The 12,341-nt window shown below is 43.5% G+C and overlaps 1 protein-coding gene and 1 long non-coding RNA gene across 6 annotated transcripts in view; one reads left to right on the top strand and one right to left on the bottom strand.

The window, feature by feature from the left end:
• PDE7B (phosphodiesterase 7B) overlaps positions 1-12,341 on the bottom strand; it is a 284,498-nt gene that overhangs the window by 107,945 nt on the left and 164,212 nt on the right. The window contains exon 1 of one of the 5 annotated variants that reach the window (XR_008314665.1): positions 4,793-5,941. The exons of 3 other annotated variants lie outside the window; for them this stretch is intronic. Coding sequence is in view for 1 of the 2 variants with exons in the window: in XM_053288539.1 (XP_053144514.1) it covers positions 4,793-5,030 (238 nt within the window). In the remaining variant the exon portion in view is untranslated. Of the gene's footprint in view, positions 1-4,792; positions 5,942-12,341 lie in introns of those variants that run through there. One more of the 5 variants, XM_053288539.1, reaches the window with a different exon arrangement.
• LOC128341920 (uncharacterized) lies at positions 5,262-7,272 on the top strand. The gene is made up of 2 exons (XR_008314677.1): positions 5,262-5,975; positions 6,988-7,272. It is a non-coding gene; the product is annotated as an uncharacterized LOC128341920 (long non-coding RNA).

Genomic DNA, 12,341 nt, shown 5'->3' with positions numbered 1-12,341 from the left:
TACTAATGCTGAAGCACAGCTGCTTGGAGAGGCTCCAAGGCTACAGAGGAGGCTATAGCCTCCACTCACCATACTATCATGTGGACCAGAAGCCATCTTGCCAAAAGCAATACACAGAGGCTATTCTCATGGTTGGCCAAAATTGGGCTAAGGGAGCCTAGCCCGATTTCAGCTGAGCGTGAGAACCACCGGGCTCGCAGGCGAGCTCAGTTTCTCCAAAGCGGGTAACCCTCTTGAATACCCCTTGAATACTCCTCCCCTTAAACGGGGTTAGCGGAGCAAGCGCTCCACTAACCCCGTTTTTAAAATCGTGTATTGCCGTGGCATGCGGAGACCCCAGCCAGGAGGCTGCAAGCAGCCGACCAGGCTCAAGGGGTCTCTCCAGCATGCCCCACACGCTTGTGGCTCCCCGATCCCCGCAGCCCCCGCCGGCTCCATGACGGAGCCAGCAGTCATTTGGGCAGCCAATCCGGCTGCCCAGGGATCTGCAGGCGATTGTCTGCGGGGAGAATCGGCTAAGCCTGCTCTCCCTGCAGACCTCATTTCGGCAAGTCTCACTGATCGGGAGCCTCGCCTCATACTCTTGTCCCTAACACGCCCTGTGCCTACTGAGGTCAGTTTGCAATATGGAGGTCAGTTTGCAAACTTTGCACTTTTGATTCATAAAGAAAACAAGTACAGCAAAATTTGCAAGCTGACCTCAGTTACGTTGAATCAGAGCCTGTGCATACCTGCAATGGATTGCTCATAATACAGGGTTCTACATAGCAGGGGCAATCTTCCTTTCTGATCGCAAATATATTATGCAGCCAAAATGACATCAGCATACTATAACCCCATATCAGCTCCTTGCTTATCATAACCCTTTTTGCAACACTTTGTACTTAGATTGTAAAATGCTATTTACACAGGAGCAAGGGAAGAAAGCAGCATCTAGTATTTGTTTTCCTTTATATGGTGTATTACCCATACTGCTGAAAGTAACAAATAATTACTTAGAAAGCACTTTTATTTTTGCTTGTATTACTAGCTTGATAAAATGAGATTGGACTGCCATATTGCCATACACCAAAACAATTCAAAGGCCTTGTCCAGGTGTGCATGTGTGGACACAAACCTTTTATATGGCTTTAAAATCTGAACTTCACCAAGGTCAATGCAGCAAGGAAAGTGAAAAAGTAATGGCAAAGTCACTTGTAGAACCTTGATACTACAATAGAGTACCTTTCCCCCAATTTGCCTCTGCTTATTTCCTGTAGTGACTTTGGCAACATACAATTATATTGTAGCTTAGCTCTATTACTCACATTCATTTATTGTTGTTTGTTTATAACACCACTCTAATAGCTTAAGTGTTACACAATTAGAATAAAGGCAGGGCAACAGATCAAATGTTGAATTCTGCATTTTATAATATTTACACACTGTGCAACAGAAACTGATGTGCATACAAGTCCATGGAAAGAGATAGTTCTTCTACATACACATTTAAAACCAATCAGCTCAACCCAAAACCAGTAGGGTGTGCTCAATCAGTTTAAATATTATTAATCAGCAACATGCAAGACAAGGATTATAACTATAAACAAATATGATTGACCTATTTTTAAAAAGTAAGGAACAGGAGGTAGGCCTGTCCATTACTGGGGTTCACAACTGTATCTTATCAATATTACTGACCTTTATGTTAACAAAAATACATCTTTGTTTTGTACCATCTGAAAATATATGCCTCCAGCTCTCCAGAATCCCCCCCCCCAATTGAGGTGTTCTTACCCCCAGACCTTGGGGCCCCAGTCCATGCTTCAAGGTCTGGGGGACCTCCAAGGTCCAAGTGGGGCCTCCTGTTGCCACCCCGCACCTGCCCCACCACTGTGGGACCAAACCCACCAAAATTTATCTTAATTTTAGCCACCAATGTGTGTGGCTTGGGGGCAGGGAGTGGGGGGTGAGCCGAACAGGCCTCCCCTGCCCCATGGTGAGTGGAGCAGCCGCTGGGCCTGCCCGTCTGGCCCAGCGGCCCTGGAAAACTGTGAGGCGCTCCAGCAGGTGGAGCTGGAATGTGCATGGCTGGGGGGTGGGGGTGAGGCCTGCTCAGCCCACCCCCCACCCCACCTGAAGATAAATTTTGGAAGTTCAGTGCAGTGGGGTGGGTGTGGGGTGGCGGCAGGAGGCTCCCCCAAATGCAGGGGGGCCTCATGGCAGGGGGGCCTTGTAGCAGGGGTGGCCCAGACACCAAAATTACCTAGGTGCACCATTTCCCCCCAAACCCACACATCCTCCATTTTTGTTAGAATTTTTTTTTCAACAATTCTCAGGGAATTTTTTTTAAGAGCCACAAAATGGCTCTGTGCTACAAAATGGTGAATGGAAATGACATCAGAAATCATTTCAAGCCACTCGGGAACTGTGGATAGGCAAATTTTGCCTATTTTTAAACTGATTTAATGATGTCGGGGCTATATTGCCTGACCACATATATGTGAAACTGCAGGTGCCAGGATCACTGATAATGAGGTCCACCTGTCTTTCTCTTTGTCTTCTTTGAATCCCATATACAGGTATTCTACATCTTCTAAAAGTAACATGAAGGACTTTGAAAACCAGTGCTTTTTTGTACAAGTATTATTATTTTAAATAAGCTGATTTTCTAGATATGGTGTGTCCGATTTTACTGAAAAGATATACACAGAAGAAAACATTAAAAATGCTGGAAACAGAATCAACACAAGGACAAAATATATTTGAGGAAGCTATGGGAAATTACCTGCCTAGTAAAACTGGCAACTTACTTTTCAAGGGAAAATAGTGCTGATATCTTGGAGTGATGGAACATGATGGTGAATTATGTAATGTATTTTCTAAAAATTAAAGGGTCAGGGTATGGATGGTGAATTAATCTGATCAAAGTGTTCGGGGAGAAAGAAAGGTCATTATGTGATGTAGAAAATGTAATTTTTTTTGTGGTGTGAATTGCTCTTATAGCTATTGATTATTTTTTAATAGAAGTAGGAACAAAATTGAAACATTTTATTAGATTAATAATACAGTATACATATAGGATTAGAATGACACAAAGAGTTTGCTATGATTTGGTGTAATATGTAATGTTTTGTTATTGTAAACCACCTAGAGACTTTGGTAGTGGGCAGTATATAAACGTTGTTAAATAAATAAATAATGTGTGTTATCTGTATTTGTTTTTATGCTTATTGTAATAAGTGGATATTAGCAAGAGAATGTCTTAAGCAAAGAAGAAGACGACATACATTTTAAAGTGTTTTCTTAAAAAAAAAATCACTAGACAGGCACAAAAGGTGACATTTTTAATCACAAAAGGTGAACATGCACCACAACCATTTTTGAAAGAGATCTTGAGAACTTTGGAATAGAAATCTATTTATTTTGCCTTTTGCTTCACCCTGTTCCCAAAAGCCCAAGAAGGCCAAACATTTAGAACAAGTGATAAAGATAATTTGGATACCATCCAGCCAGAGTTAAGCACTTTTAAATCCCTTTGGTTTCAGTGAGAGAAAAGTTAAGCACAAACGTAACTCTATCCTATCAAGATGTTGGGGTTAAAAGAGTGCTTAATTTGGACTTATTTTTTTCCATTATATTGCTTAACATCCGTTATTTTCCTCACTCATTCCCAGTTTGCTTCCAGATAATATTGTGTCTTGGACTGGAGAAAACAAAGACTTCCAAAACTGGGAATGGATACCAACTCTCTCTCTCTCTCTCTCTCTCTCTCTGAACTGGCACTACACATGGAGGGGAATATGGACCTGAGATCCCATGCAAGGGCCCACTTGGAATCTGGCTGGACCCCTCCACTGTGGAGGACAAAGGCAGGACTCTCCATCATCCTGCCTTCACCAGCCAAGGCCCCGCTCTCCCAGACTGTTGTAATAACATGGGGTCCCTTGGGAGAAAGCCATCGGGAGAGGGAGAACGAAGTCACTGCCAAAAGTCTTCCCATCCAAGGATATGGGGGGAAAGAGGAGAAGGACTGGAGCTGCTGCTGTAACCATCTGCCTGGTAGGTTATGGAGTTCACCCACGTATGATTGGGAGATCCCAGGACAGTGTACCATCCCAGGACACAGAGCCACCTGGTGCCAGCCCTCACCTCTATCAATGCTTGAATTATGGAACAAAAGGTAAAGAACCCTTAATAAAATTCACCAGCTCCAATTCTCAACTCCCCCCAGTTTTATTCAAATTATTAATAAATATATATCCTCTAGAACAGTACAGAAGGGAGCCATATCAAAACTGAAGGAGGAAGTTACCTTTGCCTTCCCTTCTAGTACTTGCATTGTCTATATGCACTCATCTTTAGCATTTGGGGCATAAAAAGTGGGTCATGAACAGCCTTCCTTGGTGGTTCTGAAAATACTACCCCAGACTTTGCTGATGCTTCTTAGCATATTAATTGGTGCTGTATACAAAGCAATTCAGTTTTTCCATAGGTGACTACAGTGAGGTATGCAGGCTGCTTCAAATTGTTTATGTTAACATATTAGGATTATGTCATGTCACAATCCTGATGCTCTAACACTTAAAAAATACTTATTTTAAATGCAAGCTGACTTAGGAGCCAATGTACACAAGTGGCAATGTATATATACACATACCAGTGTGCGTGTGTTGTGTAGACAAGACACATTAGTTTAGGCAGTGTGTTATAAAACTGGCAGCTTGTCCAATTAGACTCCCCCTGCCACCCCTAGATTATTAGAAATACAAATGATATTTGTACTGCACAATTTACAGTATTGTAAGTGTACCTGATGAAATATTTGGAGCATCGTTGCTTTCCAGAACTCCTTTCTGCTTTGTTCCCCGTAGTTCACTTTTGGATTTCCAAATCAGCTTTACCATCCTGAACATCTCTGGCAACTTTCCAGCTAGGATTCCCTGCTGACAGAAGGGCAGGCTGCCCGTAGCCAAGGGCATCAGATCTTCCTCAGTTCCCCATCGCCTACCCATGTCCGACACGTTGAAAAACCTATTCAGCACGGGCATCCTCAAAAGACAACGCTGCTGCTACTACTGGAGAGAACTCCTTAGACTCCAGGAAATATAAAAAGACCACACATCGTTGTCCGAGCCTACAGAGACGGTTCCTTAAGCTCACAACAGCCGTGTTGCTCTAAAGTTCCGTCAACAAACTCCTTGGAAAAATGCACCTTTCAAAGTTTCTCAGCCATGAGTGTTCTCAAACTGCTCCTTCTTGGCTACATGCAAATGTTGTCCCTTTCCCTCCTCCTCCTCTCTCAGGTTTCAAGTTAACTGCACTTGATTAATTCCAGCCTGCAGCTGGAACCATCAGGGAGAAAAATAAAACTGGGGAGATACTTATTTTCTTTTGCTTCCTGCCCCTACCCTTGGCTAGGACTACCAGCCAAACGAAAAAAGTACAATTACATCTATTTACTAGTTCTGCAATAATTAGTCACTATGATGTGAGCAGCAGCTGCTGGCTTTAAACAGAAAAGTTTCACTAAGCGATACCTTGTATTTTTTAGAGTAGGAGAGAAAGACCCCAGCAGAACCTGTTGAAATTTACCTCACACCAGCTAGCCTAGCCCGCAAGGCCCTTTTCTCCCTCCACTGGTAGCTATTGTATGATGAAGATATTAAGAAGGCTGTGTTTGAATTTATGTGCAAAGTAATCCAATTAAACAAGCTCCCCCACTCCTTCCTCTCCCCAGTTGTTTGGTTTTCAATCTCAGCAAATCTGAAGAGCAGACTATTAATCAAGCCACTTGGTAACCTCAGCTGCCCTTCAGCTTGACAGAAAATAACATTGATTCACATTCCAGAGTGAACTGTGAATGAAATGAATCAGGAAAGCAGCAGGATCCAGAGGTGCTGCAAGAGCTAGCTCTGGGATGGTTTGAATTTAAAATTCAATCAATCAAATAAATAATAGAGACAGACAGACATAGTTCCACGTGTGTCTGACAGGTAAAAACCAAGCTGTTGAAATTCCACAATTTCCATTCCATTGCAGTCTTGGGGTTTTGTTATGTTTTTCGCCATCTCACTGAAGAGCTCCACCTGAGTGAAGCTGTAAGTTATTTGAGGACACTGATTGGTGCAAACTAGTTGTTTATACAGTGAATTAAGTTGTTTCTCACTAGTAGTTTTCTACATTGCTCTGCTGACAGGGGGCACAAACAGAAGTAGGCTGCATTATATTTCACTAACAAGAGTGATTAATGATTTCCTTATTGTGCATTGTTTATTATGGTTAATGTTAAAAAGTACACTTTAATTCTTAGTGCATTAATTTTTTCTCATGTTTTCTGCCTCAACTATTTGTTCATTTTAGAAAGGTATCTCTCTCTGGTAATCTGCATGGGCTAGTGTTTACTTCGCCACATGAAGTACGTTCTAGTCCATAAAAACTTATGCCACAATAATTTGGTGTGTTTTTAGGGGCCACAAAAGCAGATTGTCTTTGTTTATTTGAGAGTTGCTTTACCACCTTCCTGCCATATGGAGAAAGATACAAATGTGATAAGCAAACAGCTAATACGTTTGCATGGTGAATGGGAGCCAATTACATTGGACTCTTTCCCAAGGCAAATTAGGCTGGACTCAGACAAAATAATGTTAATGGAGTTGAAAGTGGTTAGAGAGTGGCATCATTTACCATAGTGTACACACATTTCTTTTGTTCACTGTAATCTCTGATTAGAAAGGTTTTGCAGGTTTTAAAATAGGTACAAAAACCTTCAAAACCTGCAAACATGGGATGAGTATACAAACTATGAGCAGTGACCCCTCTCTTGAACCACTTTCAAAACTGAAGGGGGGGGCACCCTTTCCCCAGCCTTTAAGTAGTGCTGGTCCTTTTTTTGCACAGTTTTACAAAAATTATGGCACCAATTTGCATTTTAATTTTGCTATTCCATAGTTTAGTTTTTATGTCTTTGTCTTCCTGGCTAAAATTAAACTTATTGTCCTTTTCTAGAAAGAAAAATACACTTGCAAATAAACAGGATCTTATTTCATAGAGGAAGGAGGAAAAACAGTGGACTGAATTTTAACTTCCTTGAGTTTTAAAAAACAGAACATACAAGTTTATCCTGCTGATGCCAAAATCATCAGAAGCAACAGCGTGATACTTCCACTGTCCTAGCATCCTTTGCCATGTTTACTGTAATGTTCCCACCTCAAACAGGAGATGGCCGTATTATTAAGAGTTTCTCAAATGGCCTCTGAAGTGCAACATTATTAAATTATTTCTTTAATATGGTCTTTTTAGAGTGGGCACTTTAATGTCAAAGTGGCACGAAGAGTGAAGTTCTTCTTAACTATTATACCATTGTTGTTGCAATTGTATTATTTTACAGTAGTGGTTAGCACCAGGATATCCTGACCCTTAGAACACAGGAGTCATGAAGAAAGAAAACAATGATAATGTTGTAGCATTCCAGATGCACTGATCCATTCATAAAAACACATGAGCCCTATGCTGATGTAACTCCTCCATTAATATTGAATATGCAGAGAAAGCACAGAATGGCACCTACTGGTCATACACCCAATGTCCCTGCATTCAGTGGTCATGCGTAAGGGACTCTGCTCACATACAGCCATTATGTAGGGCTCTTCCATGCTGCTGGAACCTTGGTTGTCCAGAGTTCCCAGTCATGTGGTTGCAGGAAAGTAGTTGGCACTGGCCTAGTTGATATCATTAATACCTCAATGAAGAAGGGCAGGATATCACCTTGTTTGAAGGAGGCAGTGGTTAGACCCTTTCTTTGGAAGCCCACTCTGGATCCCATAGAGATGGACAATTATAGGCCTGTCTTCAGCCTCCTATGGTTGGGTAAGATGTCTGAGAGGATGTTGGCTAACTAGCTCCCAGGTGGTCTTGGAGGAAACTGATTATCTAGACCCATTTCAAACTGGCTTTAGGGTGGGCTATGGGGTTTAAACGGCCTTGGTCAGTCTGATGGATGTCCTTCACCAAGGAATTGACCTTCACCAAGGACAGAAAAAATGGGACTGCTGGTTCTTTTGGATCTCTTTGCATCTTTTGATTTCATTGGCCATGGTATCTTTCTGGATTGCCTGATGGACTTGGGGATAGGAGGCACTCAGGGGTGGATTAAGCTTTTTGCCGCTTGTAGGCAAATACCTTTTAACTAGTGGACCTGGGTGCAGAGTATCTGCTCCTCTAGTTGGGCCCAACTGCCTCCCCCTTCAGGGCCAGGGCGTCCTGCCGCCACCTCCTCCCTCCGCCTCACCGTCCTCCTCCTCGGGGCGGAGGGGCTTCGCCTGCCTCCCATCATCCTACCGCCGCCCATCATCCTCTCGTCCTCCTCCTCAGGGCAGCGCCACCTCTTCCTTCTGCCTCGCTCTCCTCTGAGCCCATCATTGGTTGCAGCTGCAGTAGGGCAGAGCTTGCCACATCCCCACGCATCCCCTCTACAGGAATTAATTTTAACACTGCTACTGTGTGGTGGTAGCACAGCAGGGACGGCGATGAGAGCTCCTAGTGGGCCCCCTGCCTCCCAAATCATGAAAGGCCAGGCCATCTTTGCGAATGCAGTGGAATGGTGGTGGAGACGGTGAGGAGAGCTCCTCCGATGGGCCCGCCTGTTTCCCAAACGACAGGTCAGGCCATTTTGGGCCCATTTTGGGTCTCTACAGACACACGTGTGTGTGCAGAAGCCCGAAAGGGGCTAAAAACAGCCCAACCTGTCATTTGGGAGGCAGATGGGCCCATGTGACTAGAAGCTCTTGCCACCATTCTGCCCCGCACTCGAAGCCCAACCTGTCATGATTTGGAAGGCAGGCAGGCCCACCAGGAGCTCTTGCCGCCATTCCTGTTGCACTGGCACCATGTAGTGGTGGTTCTAAAAGGTATTAAAAACAGATTTAATTTCCCCCTCCCCGCAAGATTTGCTGCCCCTCAAGATTTGCCACCATAGGCAAGTGCCTATATTATCTATGTATTAATCCACCCTTGGTTACTGTGGTTTCACTCCTATATCTAAGGTACAGTTCAGATGGTGGCGCTTGGTTACAGTTGCTCTTCAAAATGGGAGCTACTATATGGAGTCTTTAGGGCTCCATTCTGTCACCAATGCTTTTTAACATCTACATGAAACCACTGGGTGAGATCATCAGGATTTGCTGCTGGGTGTTATCAATATGCTGATGACACCCAAATCTATTTCTCCTTGTCATCGATATCAGGAAATTATATTAGCCCCTTAAATGCCTGCCTACAGGCAGTAATGGGCTGGATGATAATAAACTGAAGCTGAATCCAAGCAAGGCAGAGATGCTCATTGTGGGGGGTTGTAATCTACAAGATGGGATACAATTTCCTGTTCTAGATGAGGTTACACTCCTCCACCAGATAGAACAGGTTCATCACTTGGGAGCACTCTTGGACCCGGGTCTCACCCTGGTGCCTCAGGTTGAGGCTGCGGCCAGGAGCACTTTTTACCAGCAGCTAACTTCAGTTAATACAAAATGCGGCAGCCAGATTGATCTCTACAGTATCCCAGAGACCACTCTATCTATCTATCTATCTATCTATCTATCTATCTATCTATCTATCTATCTATCTATCTATTACATTTGTACACCACCCCAAACTTTAGTCTCTGGGCTGTTAACAATAGTATAAAACAAGTTAAAATATATACAAAAACTTAAAACAATTTAACAATTTAAAAATCAACTATGAATTAAAACCTTACAATTTAAAGAACAGAAAAAGCTTGAGTGAAGAGGTGGGTTTTCAAATGCTTTCTAAAAATTGTCAGAGATGCCTGTTCTTAAACAGTTGAACTGGCTGCCCATACGTTTCTGGGCAAAGAGCTGATTATTACCTGTAAAGTCCTGAATGGCTTAGGTATTAGTACCTTTCTCTACACCACTCATTAAGATAATCAGGAGGGGTTGCTCTTCGGGTGCAACTGGTTCATCCAGAGGCGTAACTAGGGAAAACGGCGCCCGGGACAAGCACTGAAATGGTGCCCCCCCCACTGCGCCCCCCCATCGCCCCCCCAACATACTACATTATACTTAGGTTTTTCCTCACAAGCGCCCGCCACCGCCGCCAAGCCAGGCCACTGACTGGCCGCCAGGCGCCAGCAAAGCAATGGTGGGGGGGCGCAGGTGGCGCGGAAGGGACCGCTCGTGGGGAAGGGGGCACCGACGCGCTCCCTTGACTGCTGCAGCGCTGAGCAGGAAAAATTTGTATTAACAAAAATTTAAAAAATTTTAAAAAAATTTGGTCATGGCGGCGCCCCCCATGTGACCAGAAAAGATGGCGCCCGGGGCACGTGCCCCCCCTATAATTACGCCTCTGGGTTCATCTTGTGGCAACCTGAGATTGGGCATTCTCAGTTGTCGCTCCTGGGTTGTGGAATGCGCTCCCCATGGATATAAGAGGATTATCTTCCTTGGAGGCTTTCAGAGAAACCTTAAAGACCCATCTTTTTATCCTGACTTTCAATGATATCTAGTTTTTTAAAAAATTTTAATGTTAGGAACATAGGAAGCTGCCATATACTGAGTCAGATCACGGGTCTATCTAGCTCAGTATTGTCTTCACAGACTGGCAGCAGCTTCTCCAAGGTTGCAGGCAGGAATCTCTCTCAGCCCTATCTTGGAGAAGCCAGGGAGGGAACTTGGGAACCTTCTGCTCTCCCCAGAGCGGCTCCATCCCCTGAGGGGAATATCTTACAGTGCTCACACTTCTAGTCTCACTTTCATATTGAATCAGAACAGACCCTGCTTAGCTAAGGGGACAAGTCATGCTTGCTACCACAAGACCAGCTCTCCTCTCCGGTTAATCTGGTTTAAATGGATTTTTTTAAAAAATGTTTTATTATATGTGTGTTTTATTTTAATGTACTGTAAATCTCCATGATCCACGTGAGGAAAAGCGGTATATAAGTTGAATAAATAAAATAAGGTGGAGAATTTATACACATGTAATGATCCTTAAAAGGTATGGATGATGGGGGTGGAGGGCCTGGCTGAATGTGAGTCGGGGGCCCTGAACAAGTGAACAGACCTAGGGCTGTAAGCCTGTTATGTTCCAGACTGGTAGAATTTAAATTGCTTTTGTATATGTGATAGTGTCAGCAACTCTGCCACATCTTCCGTGTGTATGTGTGTGGTATGTTAGAGAGAGAGGGGGAGGGAGAAAGAGAGGGAGAGGGAGAGGGAGAGACTCTTACCCTTCTCCATGTCTCGGTCTGCATCCTGACTGAACTGCATCCATGCCACCTGCCCAGTGCTTTAACAACTGAAGTCCAATAACCAGCACTTGCCTCACTTCTTTCCAAGTGAGCCCGGAAATGACTGACTGTGTATATCCATGTCATATGACTAGAACTCTCTGATGTGGAGAAGGCCTTAAATTCATTGTGTTTGTGTGTGGCTGGGAAAGGGAAGACTTTCCCAGACACGTATCCATGGGGTGGGGTGGGGGGGGGGGGGGAAGCTGCACTTGTATGCCAAAACATTATTTGTGCTGATTTCTGTGTGTGATGTTAGTAAGTATGCCATGTGATCATGGCAGCATGGCTAGAAGTCAATAAAGGCTGGCAGAAAACCATGGAAACATCATACTCAAAACAGTCATGTGAATAGGCCTTAAGAAATAACAGCAAAATTAGCTGTGTTTCTGAGGCCATGAACTACATACATTTGTACCGAATTAATACAGACTTGCCTGGGAAAAGAGGTCTCGGACATGTGACCAATGCTCCAGAAATGGAAGCACAAATTTACAGTGGCAGGTGGGATGTAGAATACTGTAGGATTTCATAGTTGTAGAAAGCTGAACAGAAAGGGAAGATGAAGAGGCTTGCAAAATGGGAATATGGCCAACTGAAAATATGCAATGTTCATTATCTCAAAGCATGTGAATTAATGATAATGGCCAAAGATTTAATCAAGTTCAATGTTAGCGGAAAGAACTTTTCAGTTATAACAGAGAATACACTGACAGCAAACTTTATAAACAGATAATGCTCATAGGCTCTCTTCAGAAGATCCAATCAACGTGCACAAGCTCAGGGTGTGGCAGCATGCATAATCTTCCCCTACCACACATTAATTATAAACTGAATATAGTCTGAATAAGTACTGTATTAAAATAGCTTTTAAACAAATTGTTCTAGTAAGAACTAATCTGCTTACTTTCCTTTCACTATCCTTACAACTGGACTAAATTTGGTTCAAATTGAGGCCCACTAGTTAAATCTCTTGCACTTCAAATGTTCAAACATCCACCATCTTGAATTGGGGTGGATTACATCATCACAAACTACACCATTTGGGCATCCC

The sequence above is a fragment of the Hemicordylus capensis genome, chromosome 1 (assembly GCF_027244095.1).
Source record: "Hemicordylus capensis ecotype Gifberg chromosome 1, rHemCap1.1.pri, whole genome shotgun sequence".
Lineage (NCBI taxonomy): Eukaryota > Metazoa > Chordata > Lepidosauria > Squamata > Cordylidae > Hemicordylus > Hemicordylus capensis.
The sequence above is the reverse complement of the archived record's forward strand: the minus strand, read 5'-3'. Positions and strand labels throughout refer to the sequence as shown.